This window comes from Syngnathus floridae, chromosome 2 (genome assembly GCF_059516105.1).
Source record: "Syngnathus floridae isolate MCC-2025c chromosome 2, RoL_Sflo_1.0, whole genome shotgun sequence".
NCBI lineage: Eukaryota > Metazoa > Chordata > Actinopteri > Syngnathiformes > Syngnathidae > Syngnathus > Syngnathus floridae.
Window position 1 is genome coordinate 18,959,990 of NC_142414.1, and position 18,609 is coordinate 18,978,598.

Below are 18,609 nucleotides of genomic sequence, written 5' to 3' on the forward strand. Positions count from 1 at the left end.
GGTATTCCTACACCTGCCTCTGGCCCCAAGCTAGCTGGAATGGTCTCCAGCACACCCATAAACCAAGTGAGGAAAAGCGGTACAGAGAATGAACGGCTGTATTCTACTGCCCTCGGGTGGCTAAGGCACACGCACACACAAGAAGGAGCAGTACAATGTCCATTGAACCGAAGCAAAAAAATATGGCATATTATTTTACATTATATATATCACATAGAAAGTTTTGTGGTCATGTTGATTATGTTTGTATGACATACAATCTTATCAAATCCTTTGAAATACAAGTAAATTGAGTTCTCAGATGACTTTAACTTGTAAATCGTTTGTCACCACTATTGTTGTTCATCTATTTATGCCAGTGACAGAACAATAACCGGCTTTCTACAAAGAGTACAATTAATCTCTCTATCCACTAGCTGCCATTCATACAGTATTCATTTCCTGCCAGTACATCACATTTGTGTTGAACAGATTTCACATTGAGTTGACATTTTGGTAATAAATTGAGAGAGGAGCATCATTATTTCTCTTTTTTGTGACATTTTTGTTTGGTAGTGCGCCAGCTCGTGGGATCTTTTGAATGTAAAATGTGGGAAACACCGAAATAGCCTACAGTGCTGCTGTTTGTTATTTAGCAACAATTATAATGAGGGGAAGGTGGACGACTCACTATGATGTTTTGATGTGTGTTCTTTTGTTTTGGACAAGGTTGTTAGCTACTTCACAAAATAGGTTGTACAGTGTTCTCGACAGCTGTTCTCTGTCTGTCTGTCTGTCCGTCCGTCCGTCCGTCGCACTGTATGTCAGTCTCACTGCCTCACTTGCTTGCTGACTCTGTCTGTCTGTCGCTCTCTCTCTCTCTCTCTCGCTCGCTCTCTCTCTTACTCTCGCTCTCTCTCGGTGCAGGAGGATCCGAGGAGGCACCGACTTACTCAGCTGCAAGAGCGTCACACTTGCCCGGTACACCGGCTCCGGTCCTCCTCCTCCTCTTCTTGGGAAAGTCAACGGACACTTGGAGGCTTGGCAGCTCGGACGACCGACCGGCTCAGCACATTAGACAAGTAAGTGACTTAAGCGGAACCGACACATCCGCGCCGGTCGGTCAGATCCATTGCGCTCGGTGCAAGTTGCAGCCCCGAGTGCGCGACTCGTTGCAGTCGGTGGATAATGAATCTTCTACGTAGCTGCAGTTTCAACAAGCCAATAATCACAAAGTGTGTTTAACGACAGTTTCAATGCGTGCATGTCTGCTCTTTTTTTATTGTTTTTGGTTTTTTGCCATGCAGTGATGTTATTGCCACTCTTATTAAGTTTCATGTGCCGCTCCGGACTATTTGGAGAGGACTCCGCGTCATGCGTCTGCAGTTTTTAGACAGTATCTCTGGAGACTTCCGGTCTTGTTATTATTAGGCTGCGTATAGTATTTAATTAAAATATCAAATAGCTACTGTATCTCCTCGTGGGCATTTATTGACGCAATTGCAGTGAGTATAAGACGCAGTACATTACGGTGTATAGTTTTCTCCCTACAATTTTGTTTGATTGTGTGCCGTGCCGAGAAAGTTTTCTTCTGTAAAATATGCACCATGGCTCAATACACTCTATTAGAGGTCCAGCATTTCTTTGAGGAAATGGACGTACTCCATTAGAGCACTTTAGCTGTTAGAGAAGAGGCCACTATTAGACCAAATACATTATTGTCTATCGTCCCTCCATTTTCTACATAGTGCTTGTCATCATTAGGATGTGCTGATGCCTAGCTGACTTTGGGCCAGAGGTTGGTGCACCCTCTACTGCTTGGGGGGCAACAGGGCACATATGGACAGATATGACTCACATTCCCACCTAAGGTCAATTTAGAGTGTCCATACCTAACATACCTCTAACATGCCTGTTTTCGTAACATGGGTGCGAGTTGGAATACCCGAAGAAACCCCAAACACGGGGAGCCTTCACACAACAAGGCTGGAGTTGAGATTCGAATGCAGAACATCAGAACTATGAGACAGATGTGTTAACCATTAGTTACTGATGCAGCCTTTCTGTCTATAATGTAATCAACCTAATTATTATAATTTGTGACTACAGTTTTCTTAAGTATGGTAAACCTCCTATTTCATTTCGCTTCCTTCTGTTAGGGCATTGCTGCCAGTCAGATTTCATATGCTGTACTAAAGTCACTTGTAAGAACGCATATTTCTTCTCATTTTGAAAATCCTATGAGACAAGTTGTATCCAAAATTGTACTCTAATTCATTCTTTATTTCAACAGCCAAGGGAAGGGTCTAAATATTAGACACAGCTCTCTTCCCAGGTTCTATGAACTGATTACTTGACAAGAATACGTATGTCACATTGTTTTGATTCATTTGAATGTTTAAGGAAGTGTTTGCCCAAACATGCAACTCTAGTCGTGTCCATTTGAATTATGATTTGCAAGAGATCGATCATATTGAAAACGATGCTTGTACTAATAATATTTACACACTGAATAATTTGGTCTTGGCGGTTGTCATATAAACTATGAATGAATAAAAAAGCCAGAACACTGTAAATCAAAGTCTTAATCTAACAAATGAATTAATTAATATTATATTCACGAAAGTATTGAAAAGGAATTAATCAATCCAAAATTCAGACCAGAGTCCTTAATCTTAATTTGTTATCGTTTGTGCTATTGTTTGCATCCAATTTTGTGGGAACCTTTTTGGGGTGTGCCCTTTTCTGTTTTCCAAGTGCAAGGTCCATAAAGACATGCTTGGAGGATTTTGGTGTGGAAGAAACCACTAGACTATTTTGACAATAGACCTCGCAAATGGACAAAAATTCCCACAGACACACTCCAACAACTTTGCTTTCCACAGTTCATTTCCTGAAAAGAGGCCCGTCCCAATACTTTTGTCCGTATAGTGTATTTAACTTCCAGCGACAAGCTCAGCTTGCATTTCACTTCCTGCTGCACATCGATCCGTGGGCGGGCGAAGCCAGACTCCCTGATACATGCGCGCTCCCACCATAAAAGCAAAGTGGCTGTTATGACAAGTGTGAACAGGTTGTTTCACCCCCCGCCCCTCCCAACCTCTCTTATTTTTAATGCCGTATGAAGCAGAAGGCTGCCCCCACAAGAAGCTCTTACATAAGTCACACCGCAGTTGAGTGATAGGCGGCCAACCGTTCCTCCCCTTCATTTTCCAAGAAATCTGTGATTCACAGCACTGTGACTCTTTTGCTGCTTTTGTGATCTTCTTTTTCCCCCCCTCTCACTCTCATCAAACATCTCATGCACGCGTGGTATAGCCCTTTTCAACAAATATGCTTTTTCAATCTCTGCTGTCTTTGCTTTGAAGGGTCCGCAACCACACTGAGTTGATACTGGACTTAAAGGATCTTTGTACCCTTCAGTGTTTGCATATAGGTGTAAATCACAAACGTTTTACTCACACAAACACACGCACGCCGGAGCACATACATGTCTGATGTGACAATACGAAAAGCTGCTCTATTTTTACATTGTATTAACGAAACTGTTAGTTTAGGTGTACTTAAACTGGACTTTCATTGCACCAAATCAAAATTTTTGTCCTCTAATTTTTTTTTTTTTAATTATTGGCCCTAATCAGCATTTTTTCGAAGCTAACTGAAGAATGAATGTTTTCAACAGTAACGAAATGTGTTTATAACGATTCAAGTCACCGCTTACATGGGTTTTCAATCCACACTTATGTCGATGAAAGGAAATTATTTAATTTTGGATTAAGAGGACAAAGAGTTGCATGAGTGTGTTGTGCATCTTTACAAAGATGTCAACATCGCCAACTACTGGTGCTGCATGCATATTACAGGCCGGGTTGAGTTGTTTTGATAATTTTGTCTGTACATGAAGCTTTGCAAAAGAAAAAAAAAGTTGTGTTGCGTAAATGCACATCTCCAAGTGGCTTCTACTTGTGAGCTGGTGTAAAAAAATTTAAATGTCAAACAAGCAGAGGAAGTCGTGGTTACAGGGTTGCGCTAAGCGGGAAATGTTATCTTGGCTGTGTTCACTTTTATAGTTCGGTATTTTTGTGTAGTGTTCACTCTGTCAATATTTTTCTTTAACAATTTTGCTAATTTGGTTTGTGGTTGATCCAGAGCCGATCCCAGCTGAGTTTGGGTGTGAGATGGGCTATTGTTGTTCATTGTGTTGTTGTTGCTGGCAGAAAGTTTACTTCTAAGTCCATTTGTTTAGTGAGCCTGAGTTATCGTGCCTGAATAAACCACACTAGCAGGGCATCCGCACCAGAGTTGATCTTAAATTAAATGCATCAAATCGTGGATGGAATAATTTCCTGGCTTCAGTTTTGTTTTGTATATTGCAAGAATAGAAGTGTAGCTTTCAAGTTCAAAATAATAGCAAGGGAGTGTTCCCTCTGCTTCTGCAATGACTCACAGTCACATCTGCCTGTTGAATGCAGAGTGGGGCCTCCAGTTGAAAGGCCACCTAAGGTTGGCGTGGGCGGAGGAGGAGGTGGAGCTACACAGGGAAGACTTCTTGCAGCAGGACTCCCCTTTTTTTTTCTCTGAGCCAGCTGCTTTCAGCGACGTGTGTCCCCCCCCCCTTCCACATCTCAGTCAGCGCTCTCAGCTGCTAATGGAGGGAAACACGTTCCTTAGCAACCAAATGTGTCCTCCGTCTCGCCGCCTCCGCCTGCTATCTGCAAACGCTCCAGTGAGGCGGAGGGTGGAAAATATCAAGCCCTTTTTCTATTCAAAGAAGTATGAAAGAAAAAGTAGCATTTGAGGCTTGCGCAACAGCAGATTTTTCGTCACGAGCCGTGGGCTTTTACAACAGCCTGCACAAACAGCCGTGTGGGAGAAAAAGGTCATTCTCATCTGAACCTTGAAATGATTCTTTTATGGCTGCTGCTGCTGATAGGTTTACATCAAGGCATTATGATTGCTGATAACAGGGACATTTGGAAAGTAACACTGGTCACCAGTAAATTTTAATCAGAGATGGCTTCGTGTATCCATACACATATCCATACTCTAATATTACTTTACTCAGGTCATAATGTTGTTAGAGTTCATTTCAGTCTATGCATCTCTACTTCTTCAAATAAAAATAAAAAGTAGTCTGAATGTGTAAATCCACTGGGATCCCAGCAAGTAGGACATGTTCTATTTTAATGTTTTTCCGTAGCTCCTATTTGGTAAGAAAATGAACGACAGCAACATGGATTTTGATTTTAGGCCAAACTTCTACACATTGAACAGACTGGGCCGCCTCAAGCGAAGCTTCTGTTCTTTGTGTTGCATCCAATCCGTTGTGAGAGAACCCTTGATGATGGAAAAAAATCTGGAAGGATTTGCAGTATTATATATTTCATCTTGAATCCACAAAAAAGGACTTTGGGTGAAATATGAAGACTAGGAATGTCTACTGCTCATAAATAATTGGAGAAAATAATTATGAATTGATTTATTGTTTCCTGTTGTTTTGATATAGTATTTGAATACGTCTATATTATTGAATCTCATTTAAACACTGATCACAATAGTGTTTGTAGCATAATGGACATTTGCGTGGCTATAGCTTAGTGATGGGAAAATAAAGTTTCAAATTTGCTTCATGCGCCAGTTGTATTTTTTTGACTCCTTGGATGGCACTGTTGGTTTGAATAAAGAGGTTTAAGAAATGCTAAGTCAGTGTACTTTTGAACAGAGGAGTCAATTAAATACAACTGGTTCATGAAACAAATTTCAAGCTTCATTTTCCAATCAATAGCTTAATTTCCCATTGGTGATGCTATGTAGTACTTCTTCAGACAGCAAACTACTTGAGAGTGAATCAACAGCACCTCTGCTGGTTGAAGGAAGTGTGGGCCCAGAGAAAGCCACTGAAGTTGCACAGTCTGACACCCACCACTCTCAGTGTTCATGATTACTAAAATCGACATTCATTTTTCATGAGGCACTTTTCCCACTTTGCTAACATTACGTTTATTTCCACCTCTATTATTTATCGGCTTTTCAAGTTTCAAATGATTTCATACAGTTGATGGGTAAAATATGTACTTGGTGAACGCGGGGGGAGTGAATGTTGTATTTCCTTTGGCTGTCATCACATGGCGATGCAAAGAGGGACAATGTCCTTTGGAAAGCTGCAAAATGCATATCTGCCGATGAAGGCTATTCAAAATATGATTAGTAAGTCATGTTAGTGTTTCATCACAAAGTGAGTACCGCCAACTACTGGTCTGGCATGCACATGACATGTATTGAGTATTCTTTTGGTACTTCTGTGTGAATGCTTCATATTACATTTAAGCACCAGGTCAGCTTGGTCATGTGGTGTGTATTAAGCAAGGCTCAACAACATTCCTGCAAAGCCCTCAATGAAATATTTATACCAGATTCAGTAATCCAGATCAGACGGCGCCGTTGTGGGATGCTTTTTCCAACTCTGCTTTCTCCTCTGGGGTTATTTGCAAGTCTTCAGCAGGAAGTGATTGCAGAGAGACTGACTGACACCAAATGAGGCTGAAGGAAAATAATGCTGATTTGTCAACGGAAAGTGAACTTGAGACGTCAACAGTCTTTTTTGAGTTCATTTTGACCGCCCCGCTGAGTCCTATTCTTAGATGAATTGTTTCCAAGGCATCGATCTTGTCGTTATTCCTTCATGTGGCACTTGGCCATTCATGCTTTCCAAACCCGCTTGGTCAGCCGCAAACCTGCTAGGCAACGCTCCTGACCTTTGGAGGGATTTAATCCCGGGACACTGCAAACCTTTTCACTGAGTCCAGAGAGAGCCAGCAGCTCTTTCACATTGGAGTTTTTTTTTTTTTTTTTTGTCAGCAGCCCTTTAAACTTTAGTCGTCATCAATGTAGGATGGGGGACTTCCTCCTTTCCTCTTTTTTCGCCTCCTCAATGATGAATGACATTTGCCTTGTTTGTTTTCCCACCATTGAGGAATCTCCTTCCATTGTGACTCTTTTATGAGTCACATGTAAATTCCTTGCCCACGTCAGACCTTGTATGACATTTCAGTCCTTGACTTTATTAATTGAGGTGAGGTGGTGTATTTGTGCAGCTCTTCAACTGTGTTGGGGGATTTTGGTTGTGTGGGAGTGGAGGGCAGAGGCCGGGGGCGGATGGTTAAGTAAGAGTCCCAGGTTTCAGCCTAAAATAAATCTCACACATCTATTTTGGCTTTTATAGGCCAATGAGCAAATGCAAAAATATTTTGGGATCGTCAACTCCCGAGAGTCCAAGTTTCACTTTTAGCTTGAAATACTTTGGGGAAGACAGCTTGGAGTGGCTCACCATTTATTATTAATCATGACAATGTAAATACAGGCTGTAGAGTAGAACCCAATTAGTAAGCATTCTGCTCAACATTTAAATCGAGTTTTTTCCCCATTTCCCACCATTTTTCATAGAAAATGCATATTTAATACTTAGCAGTGTTTTTACATGTATTCTTCAAAAAATCAAAACAATGTTTGTTTAAATGTGCTTACCTTGAGTCGATCAAGCGAAAAAAAAGGGATGGATGGAAAAAGTATTGCTCTAATGTGTGCCATAGATGTGCAAAGAGTTGTTTTTTCCTTGCTGTCAAAAGAAGGCCACATTCCGCCTACCTTGTCTCTCGTCTCCGCAGTTTCGCCTCGTCGCGTCTCGCACCTGAGCTCACGAAGCATGTCCGCCCCCGCCGGCAAAGAGGTGAAGGAGCTCAACCCGGTCGACTTCATCCAGCTACAGCAGTACATTGAATGTGAGTACATTTTGTGACATTTTATCCCCCTCACCCCACGCACACGTACCCATACCTCATGTTGCACTTCCACCCACTCACACACACACCTGCACTCTTGGTGTCTGAACTCTAAGTTGTCAGTCTGAACACAACCTCAACATCCAGGATGGGTATTAATTATGTGGGGGAGTGGAGAACATTTTAACCGAATTTTTTTCTAGGGTTCGAAACAACTAGATTGCTGACTGAATAAACGGTTGTGTTGCAATCAGGCTGAAGGAATTAATTCTTTAAAAAAAATGAAATCATTAATTTCAGGGTCAAACAGCCACCATTAGAAAACTTGTATTAGTGAAAGTATAATAAAACCATATTCTCAATGGCCAGTCAAATTTAAGAGTCGTATTTGTGCAATTTTAAAGGCATGTTTCCAAAGATGTATTCCAGATTTTGCATTAAACCCCAAATTGTACAATTGCCTTTCATCGCTGCAAACAAGGCATTTATTGTTCATTTATTATTTCAATAATAGCTACAGAGTGCTTTTGATGAATTACAAAATCAAGTTTTTTTCTCATGTATAGTCTTTTATCACAAAAGACTCAGATTAAAAACAATTTAAGGAAACAATAAAAGGTAACAGGGAAAAAAAAGCATATTGTAAATGAACGTTGTTTTCATAATTTTCAATGGCTCTCAATGAGGTAACTTTAATTTACTTTTTCTCCTGCAATGAAGATGTCATGAAATAATTAAATTAATTTATCTAATCGATTATCTGACTTAATTCTTTGTTGGTTCGTGATGTAAATTGTCCAAAAGCCATTTGTACCGCACTATGAAGTTGTCATCTCTTTTCTTCATGTGTTCGGCCTCAAATTTCTGCTCTTGCCTTTGCCTGCCCTTGTGTGACTTCTTCCAGATTGCAGCCTGAAGGTGAAAGACGTGCTGCGGGAATTCGATGCAGATGGCCGCCTCTCTCAGCACAGACATGGAGAGGTGAGGTCACAGAATGGGATGGGACAGCGTGTACATCTCATTTCAAACCACTGACGTAGCTAGGATTTTCTCCTTGGGGTGGTGACAAGGATATCTCAGGATGTTTTTTTTTTTGTTTGTTTTTTTTACAAACCCTCAAAAAATCTTCAGAAAACAATAACAAACACCATATGTGGTAATGTGGAAAATAATTCCCAGAAAGAATCGGAAAACACCCAAAAGTCCGTTATTTGGCCTGCCAGCTGGAAGGGGGCAGTGCCCCCGTGCCCCCCCTCTAGCTCCACCAGTGTTTCAAACTCACTTCAAACTTCGGACGGCTCTCAGCGTGCGGAAAAAATAATCATCTGATTCATTCTTGAGCTGATTCAATACGTGGGCATCCAGCTAATGAGATTCAAAGCCGTCCATGGTGTCAACGAAGCACTCTCGTAAGAGGCGGCACCGTTATACTGAGATTGCAAATGTACGTAAATGAGGCTCTCACCTGGGCCCACGCGGCGAATCCTCGCCGGCTACTTTCAGAAGTTTGGATACATTTATGCAGCATTCTAATGTAGTCATTTCTGGCCATGAACATCCTATTCGGGCTGCATTTCACATTTATTTTCCTCATAAAAACAAAAAGGAAAATGAATTAATCTCTGGCATCATGGTGGTGGACACGACTGCTACAAATATTTGAGAGCGTAGAAATTGTTATAGAAAATGGATGGGTGGATAAAGGTTAGCGTAGTTCCATGTACAGCATTGAGATGACAAGGATTCCAGTTAAATGTCTTAGCAGGGTTACAGTGAGTGAATTATTTCTTAGTGGGGCAGTTCTGCAGGGCATCAGCGTCAGCAAGAAATGGGTTTGTGGTTCAGTATTATCGAGGGAGTTCACTTGAAGCCCTCCAGCATCCAATGGTGAAAGTCACAAATGTCTGGGCGGACTTCTGTTTTCTGGTAGCGGGGGGCTTTAGCACAGCATGGAATGATGCATTGGAAGCACTCACAACCTACTTCTTGTTTTACCCAAATAAGGTGCTTTTTTAGGGCAACCTTGTCTCGTGCCCCCAAGTGACTGGACACTGCATCCCAGGGTTGTTTGTTTAAATTAGTTCTACTGTTACATAACAGGGGTGCGCAAGTGTAGACTACATTGTAGTTTTCCATTTGAATGAAGAAAAGAAGCCCCTGAGATATCCTTGCCCCCCCCCCATAAACGTCCCACACGCATTTGATTCCAACTTTTCTATTCCAGTGCATCAATGAAGAAGGCTTTCGTCTCTTCCTGAAGACTTATTTGGAAGTGGACGACTTCCCAGCAGATCTGTGCCAGCGACTCTTCCGTTCTTTTCAGAACTCCGAAACTGCTCAGGAAGACAGCAACAGTAAGAATACACACACACACACAGATCAGTACTGGACATATTCCAGGGTGTGTTTGCCCTTTGACCTAAGTCAGCTGAGATATACTTCAGCTCACCCATTGACCTTATGATGGCAATGGCTATCCAAAATGAATGGATGTATAATACATATTATTCTGTCCATCATTCTTTACAGAGGAGGTCTTTCTAAAGGATGTTTCGTGTTACTTCTCACTCTTGGAGGACGGTCAGCCTCGGGACAAGCTGGAGTGTAAGTTTTTGCTTGCCCCTCAAAAAAAACTGCTGCTGTTTTTATGTTGATAGTTTAGTTTTATTGTTTTATCCACAGTTGCTTTCAAGCTCTACGACAGAGACGGCAACGGCGTCCTGGACAGCTCGGTAAGATGTCAGTCTAATTTCGGAAAATGTGGTCCAGATTAGAATGTGTTTGATTCAGTGCATGGTTATTTCGCTTTCCCGTTCATACGATGTCAAAATGCAATGTAATGGCATGAGAACTGCCATGTTGAGTGCACATACTGGAACTGTCCGGAACTAGTTAAACTTGCTTGCTCTGGCCAACCAAAGGGCAGAAATATGATGACATCATTGGGGGTCAGATTGCCGGCCTCAGAAAGGCAGATTTAAAATGTGGTTGATTAAAGAAACAGCCCCACTGTTACTGAGGTTCAAGTTGCATGAGTTGTGTCGATCTTATTGCGCTAATATTGATCCAATATTGATACTGACTTTATATTATTGATTGATTGAACCGATCCGCCCACCACCACTGTTAGGAATACAGTTTTACAATTTAACAGAACACATTTTTAAATGTAGATTAGCGCTTCTGATCATATTTTATTATTATTTTTTTCGAATGGCAGGAAGTGGATCGAATTATCGCTCAAATGATGCACGCTGCTGAGTACTTGGGTTGGGACGTGTCAGAGCTTAGGCCGGTAAGTCCCTCAGGGCTCCGCTGCACTTGAAAGCACCACGTTCTGATCTATGAAAGAACACGCGTAATGTCATTTGTCGACTGATAAGCTTAACATACAACAACAGCAAAAACCTGACACTTTTTCTAAAGCTGAGAAACCAGTTTGGAGTTCAAATGATAACGGAAAGATCCCCTGCAGGTTCTCAAGGACATGATGACTGCCATAGATGCCGACAGCAGCGGTACTGTGTCTCTGGAGGAGTGGGTGGAGGGCGGCATGAACAACATCCCCCTGCTGGTCCTACTGGGCCTGAAGGTAAATGACGTCAACGCTTTTATTGCTCCTGCCAATGCCCCACCGGCCTTTGCCTCCTATTTCTCACATGTCCCGGGCCGTTTTGCATACTCAGCACTCCTAAGTGCACACGTGATGATCAACATGGTTCTCTTGCGGGTTTTTTACATGATTGCACCACATTCTGCCATGATGACATGGACTAAAAGGATTAAAACGCAAGATAATAAATCAGCCTTTAGCTGTGGCTGTAAATTACTGACTAACCCGCAGCACAATTTTTCCTACCGCAAATGATGGAATTTTCAAAGTAGTTATTTAATTTCATATTTGAACATTCTTTCTGCTGTCAGTTTTTGTGTGAACAGCAATACACTTGTTTTAACGTTTGTAAAAAAAAGTCGACACAAACATGTTTTTTAAAGCATTAATTGTCAAACAAGCGTCAGAATAAATGATGGAAAAGTTAAACAATGTACATATTGATATTGTTATACATACTACATATTGTTTTTTTTTTTTAGAGTTTTCACATTTAACAAAAAAAATACTGTCTGTAATGTATCAATGATTAATTGCAAAAGATACAGTGACCGCTATGCCCTCTAAGGCTATTTATAGCCATTTAAAGCCTGTCAGGGAAATTGATTCACCTGCTGGAAGAATCAAACAAAAATTCACATGTAATTTGGATAAAAGCACTTGTTTCCCTATTAAGCGATTGAAAGCAACCTCATAATCATGTGTGGACAATTTGAGAAGATTAGCGTGTGCTGTGCTGCTCAGAACGCCATGACACATTCTGCATCATCAGCAATGTCATTAGTGTGAGGCTCGTCGCGAGTGTGAAATGTGGGACACTTGTGTTATGAAAGGAGTGTTGTTACAGAAGTGCAAAGCATCGAGAACACACAGTATGCTCACCTCAACGGAATTTAACTTTATGTAACTATTCCAAGATTTTCTTCTCACTAAATGATCAAATTAAAATGTTTACTGTAGTGGCCAATGGCCATTGTGTTCTCTCTATGTATTGTTTTTTGCACATTTTTAGAAATAAGCAAATATCAAAAGATTGTTCTAACTGATCGGTAGGCAGGGACCACAGACAATTATTTTTAGAAGTCACATTTCAACATTCTTAAAACTAATTCAATGCCAAAGATGTATTTTTATGCCTTTTATGTTTTCTAGGTAAATGAGGGTCTGAAAAAGGCGGAGTTAAATGCCATAACTATACATTAATAGTAAATTTAAGAACAGATCTTTAATGACGGGTGTCATATAAATAAACTAACCACTGTTCATAGCTGATCCGGTGATAACTCCATAACATAATTCCTGTGTTCTTTTTTCTGTGCGTTTACCAGATGACACAGACAGACGGACAGCACCTGTGGAGAATGAAACATTTCAACAAGCCTGCTTACTGCAACGTTTGCCACTGCATGCTTCTGGGTCTCAGGAAGCAAGGCCTGTGCTGCACCTGTGAGTAACCGCAGCCCCGCCAAGGGCTTGACGTGCCTCCAAAACTAGGGCCTGAGCGAACACGGTGCCCTGGAAACTGCACATGAGTGGATGTTATTCAGATATGTGTACTTTTTACACTGTAAACCTCTGTTGATGAAAACAAAGGGGAGGGACAAGTTTATGTGCTAAGTTGTTTTTCAATTGTGTCTACCAATCAAAATAGATTAGATATAAATGAATATAAGATATAAATAATAATAAATATACTTTTTACTTTTCTATTAAAGTACCTTTCAGACTTAGTTTTGCTTAATTACAGGAGTTGAGTCATCACTTTTATCAGCTTTGTTTACTCAAGTATTTGTACTTCTACTTCATTTCAGAGTATCAGTACTTTTGCCACCTTTAATCGACAGGCTGCAAGTACACAGTCCATGGCCGCTGCGCTAACAGGAATCCAGCCCCCTGCGCCAGAACCTATGTGAAGTCCAAGAAAGAAACTGGGGTATGCTGATGTCTTCATGACCACCTTAATAGACTGTATGTGATTTTTTTTCCCCCTCAGCCGTCATGCCCCCAAATGAGACTTTCTCCTTTTTCAGGTTCCAGCGCACGACTGGGTGAGTGGCAACTGTGAATCGAGGAAGTGTGACAAGTGCCAGAAAAAAATCAAGAGCTTCCAAGGCCTGACGGGCAAACATTGTGTGTGGTGCCACTCCATGGTGAGGATGTGACGATGCAATTTCAGAAATAAGCAGATAACATACAATATTAAATTCAGACGGTGGGAGGGCAGGCTCTATAGAGTCCCAAGTTTTTCTCTAAACTTATTATGCATTTATATCATGTATATTGGTGTCTGATAAAGACTCAGACCCAGGAATGTTTTGCTTTTATTTTCCTATTTATCAGCGCCATGATGCGTGTGCAGACGAAGAGCCGAGCGAATGCAGGTGCGGCCCACTCCGAGACCACATCCTGCCTCCGTGGGCCGTCTATCCCGTCATCAAGGTGGGTGAATGGTTGGACAGATGGATGGATGTGCAGATAGATTGATCTATAGATAGATAATGGATAATCATAGGAACTTTTTGTGCTCTCGGTGGGACGAAGGAGAGATCCAACAACGGCTGCTCCGGTCAGATGGACGACACTGAGCTCAATACAACACCTGATGGACAAGTCCTTCAAGTACGTACTTGAATTCTCATCAAATTATTCGATGGACGCAAATGATCACAATATTTATTTCTGTGACAGATCAGCCCCGTGCCCAATACACACCCTCTTCTTGTGTTTGTCAATCCCAAAAGTGGAGGCAAGCAAGGGGAAAGGTGAGCCTCAAAAACAAGTACATCGTTTATGCGTTCAAACATTTTTATGTATTTTGTGAAATGCTTGACTTGAAAAAAATCAAATGTGTTACAAATAATGTAGCTAAACAAAGTGAGACTAAAAATCACTCTTGTGAGCCACTTCAGTTGATTTTAAACAATTCATGCGCCTTTCAAGTTTGTTTTCATGCATTTCAGGGTCCTACGTAAATTTCAGTATTTGCTCAACCCCCGGCAGGTGTACAACCTTTCCAATGGTGGACCAGCTGCAGGGTGAGTGAGTGAGTGAGTGAGTGAGTGAGTGAGTGAGTGAGTGAGTGAGTGAGTGAGTGAGTGAGTGAGTGAGTGAGTGAGTGAGTGAGTGAGTGAGTGAGTGAGTGAGTGAGTGAGTGAGTGAGTGAGTGAGTGAGTGAGTGAGTGCTGCAAGACAAAATCCACTCAAACAACCACTGGATTTGTGACTATTATGTCCCCAGGCACCAAAAATTTAGGATAGTAGACTTTTTGGGGAAATAAACCTATAATCCACTATAACCTTTACAGGTGTCCTTAATTTGACCCTCTCTCCATATTTAACTGCATATTTCAGTCCATTTTTGATGTAACCTTCTGTGTGTGCAATATTAACTTGTTGTTGTTGTCTCTTGATCAGCCTGAGTTTTTTCAGAGACCTTCAGGATTACAGGATCCTTGTATGCGGTGGAGACGGCACAGTCGGCTGGATCCTGGATGCCATCGGTGAGCGCCATTCACTAAATCACTTGCAAATGCAGATTCACTGTACCATCCTACTATGGATGTGCACCAAATTGTTCTGTGTCAGTTTTCAGTTGAATCTCTCCTCTTGTGCCTCCTCCTACTTCTTTTCTTTCCCAATTAGACAAAGCCGGTCTGCTGGCACGGCCGCCAGTTGCCGTACTTCCTCTGGGCACAGGAAATGACCTCGCGCGGTGCCTGCGGTGGGGAGGAGGTGAGAACAAATTAAACAATGATCCGTTACAGCAACAGCCAGATTCACATGAGCAACAAATAGGAATAGTAGCAAAGAAGAACATTTCACAGGCGTACACTTTTTGAGAAATACACATTACACACGTAACCCCAAAAGACGACAGTTTAATTCATTCATTTAATCGCCCTTCCAAAATAAAGCAAACAGCTCAGGCCAGTCAAAACAGAATTGAGAGGAACTTCAAATGCAAATATTCTAAAACATCCCCGCTCAGGATATGACGGCGAGGACCTCAATAGGATCCTGAAGGACATCGAGACGAGCTCCGAGGTTCTGATGGACCGCTGGAGCGTGCAGGTCATCACGGAGGCAGGTGAAGAGAAGGGTGACCCCGTGCCATACGAAATCATCAATAACTACTTCTCCATCGGAGTGGTGAGTCTGCACAAGGACGACGGTGTGTCTTCGAGGTTTGCCGACATTGTGTTTGTTGCACAGGACGCCTCCATCGCCCACCGTTTTCACACCATGAGAGAGAAACATCCTCAAAAATTTAACAGCAGGTATGACACTGACATTTTAGAGAATTTCTACATTTGCAAACATCTGGATGTTTTTGTTGTGTGCAGGATGAAGAACAAGTTGTGGTATTTTGAATTTGCCACCTCAGAAACCATCTCAGCCTCCTGCAAAAAACTAAATGAAAGTCTAACGATAGAGGTGAGACAGCAATAACATGACGCCATCAACAACAATACATTTGTTCATTTTACCTTCCGTTGTCAGTGCTGTGGGACTCCTTTGGATCTCAGCAGCTTGTCTCTGGAGGGCATCGCCGTCCTAAATATTCCCAGCATGCACGGCGGCTCCAATCTCTGGGGTGAGAGCAAGAAGAGCGAGGTCAAGGGGCCAAGTGGTCAGGACGAACCTGATGTGATCGTGGACCCTGAAATCCTGAAAGTGACCGGACAAGGTATTTCATCTCTTGATGGTCAAAATAGAAGAACAGAAAAGGAATTAGAGAGTTGTATCAAAATGTCTGCCTTATATACCTATTCAGGAGGTGGCAATGTAGCATTTGGCAATGTATAGACACTAGAGGGCAGCAGGTGACTATAAAATGGCTGGACCACCCAGCCTCACAAAATTAAAAAAAAAATCATCATCAAGATGCAAGATGAAGTGAATGTCTGATTTTCAAATGAAGTAGCTCGTCCTCAGTGTATTTTTTTTAAATAATAAAGACAAATTGGGGTGTGCCAAAACGTCGGCTTTGAACCACATTAAGAAATGCTGCATAACCTGCAGTACATGGACAAATTCATTCGGATACCACTTGGTCTTCATGTCACTACAGATACTTAGCTGAGTGAATAAAAGAACTGTAGCCTGAGTAGCTTGATATTTTTTGTTCCTGCGGCTGTACAGATCTGAGCGATCGTAGACTTGAGGTGGTGGGCCTGGAGGGCGCCATGGAGATGGGACAAATTTACACAGGCCTGAAGAGCGCCGTCAGGCTGGCCAAGACAGCGCAGCTCACCATCAGGTGGGGAAAACACAAGGGACACACTCAGACCATCCTTGGGATGGGACAGTTTGCCTCCCATGCTTTTCAAACATCATTGTCTCCCTGACAAAGCCTTGCATGCTGAAGCATGTCAAGATGTTTTTTAAGATGTAAAATGATAAAGATAGTAATAACAATTTGACATCATTTATTATTTCTGATCAGTGGTGCGATCGGTTGCATATGATTTGGTAATCCTGCTAACAAACGAGCAGCTTTTGCAAATGGCAGGCGGTAACAACAATTAGTTTCCAATTTGTTTCCACTCAGGACCAAGAAAGCGTTGCCAATGCAAATTGACGGAGAGCCATGGATGCAACCGCCCTGCACGGTACGTCCAAATGACGCTTGGATTGTGAAGCTGGCTTGTCGGTGTTTATTATTGTTGTTTGTGTATTAGAATGAAACGTTTGTGTTGGCTTTTCAGATTCACATCACACACAAGAACCAAGCTAGCATGCTGATGGCTCCTCAGGCAAAAGCGTCTGGGTTCTTCAACTACAAATAAAAGCAAACGCTCCGTCTCCAGGCACTATTGTAAATTCTACAAAATATAGAAATCGGGAAAATTGAAATTCCAGAGCTACATTTGCTCCCTTTGAAGAGCGACATGCCATATCAGTTTTGTCTTTTCTGTGGAAACAAAACAAAACAAAAATAAGCATCACCGACAAAGAAAGCACTTACACCAACATCATTTTGATTAATAGACTGCAATTTTAATTTTTTCAATTTGAAATGTTCTTAAAATGCGAATTACACTATGGCGCCTGGTCCCACTCATGGACTTCATTACTGTATAGAACCAACTGACATGTTTTAAGTCTGTAACGTTATGCCGTGTAAAATAGTTACATAATCGTAAGATTTAAAAACAAAAAAAGGAAACAAAGCTCTTATTTAAAACATTCAACGCCCCAATGCTGAAGGTAGTAATGTCAATTTGCTTCGAGAAGGACAGCGAGTGCCTTTTTGATTGCTTCTGCTGAAATTAGGTAGACACACTGGGAACTGCACATACCTTGAGTTGTAATTGTGGAGTGACTTATTATAATAACTATAACAGTGATAATATTGATCAGAATTATACAAGAGGACCATGAGCTAAAGAATTTTAATGCTATTGTACATTTAAGAGGAAATGGCTGAGATTATGTAATGTGTGTGTTTGTAAATCTAATGTCTCAGAGGGACGTAAGGCCATTTATTAGACCTAGCCTTCAAATATCACCCATCAATTAATTTGTTCAGGTTTAAAGGAGGACATTAGTGTGTCTCAGACGTACTCCTGAATGTTTACGTAACTGTGCTCTATGGAATCAAATAATTTTATGATACCAAGAGGGTTTTGTGTTGTTACTGCAGTATGCCTGAAGTGACCGAATGTGCAATGAAACTTAATAAATGACAACGAAATCATGCGGTTTACCTTTGTGCCACAAGGGGGTGCCATTTGCTTTTGTGTTGCTTTTTAGATTTCCTTTCTCAAAAATTGAATTCAAACCGGAAATTAATAATCCAAATAGTGTCCTCCCCATTATTTGCTTTAATAATTAATACAATATGAATAAATACAGTAATGTTGCAATAAAGACTAACGTTGCCTACCTGTTGTGAACTGTTTGCTGCATGCATTTTGGTTTAGATAACAGTAAGAAATCGTGATCATTTCTTCCTTACATTGAATTTTAAAGAAATCAGTAGAAACTCCGAGGTGCCCCAAACACAAAAATTCGGATGCTCGTCAACACCACATTTATGTCCTGTCTAATCAAGCCACGCCCCCTGCCGCAGGATCCTGGATTCCTGGTTGGGCACATAGACGGCATCAATGTGCCCAACCGCTCGGCCATCGATGCTTCGAAATAACTTGTTTCTATGGCTCCACATGTCCTCAGCACTGCAAACCTTTGTGCCTGTACACCATGTGAAGTAAAAGACGGGATTCTTTTTACCTC

The 18,609-nt window shown here is 41.5% G+C and overlaps 1 protein-coding gene across 1 annotated transcript; it reads left to right on the plus strand.

Moving 5' to 3' along the window:
• The first annotated feature begins 860 nt into the window (after positions 1-860).
• On the plus strand, positions 861-18,258 carry dgkaa (diacylglycerol kinase, alpha a). The gene is made up of 24 exons (XM_088368953.1): positions 861-1,061; positions 7,644-7,757; positions 8,662-8,738; positions 9,982-10,111; positions 10,287-10,361; positions 10,440-10,489; positions 10,978-11,052; positions 11,233-11,349; positions 12,699-12,816; positions 13,215-13,303; positions 13,401-13,520; positions 13,711-13,809; positions 13,912-13,989; positions 14,059-14,132; positions 14,331-14,405; positions 14,785-14,870; positions 15,013-15,102; positions 15,359-15,519; positions 15,583-15,647; positions 15,714-15,804; positions 15,871-16,057; positions 16,513-16,630; positions 16,922-16,982; positions 17,079-18,258. The coding sequence occupies exons 2-24, from the start codon at positions 7,682-7,684 to the stop codon at positions 17,157-17,159; spliced, it is 2,193 nt and encodes a 730-aa protein (XP_088225079.1). The 5' UTR covers positions 861-1,061; positions 7,644-7,681; the 3' UTR covers positions 17,160-18,258.
• Positions 18,259-18,609: the final 351 nt, after the last annotated feature.

What these genes read in the sequence shown, in the direction of transcription:
- dgkaa (XM_088368953.1), top strand. Translation starts at nt 7,682, where the DNA reads ATGTCCGCCCCCGCCGGCAAAGAGGTGAAGGAGCTCAACCCGGTCGAC. An exon ending in GCCTCGGGACAAGCTGGAGT is followed by an intron (nt 10,362 to 10,439) that starts GTAAGTTTTTGC and finishes TTTTATCCACAG; the next exon opens with TTGCTTTCAAGCTCTACGAC. An exon ending in ACGGCGTCCTGGACAGCTCG is followed by an intron (nt 10,490 to 10,977) that starts GTAAGATGTCAG and finishes TTCGAATGGCAG; the next exon opens with GAAGTGGATCGAATTATCGC.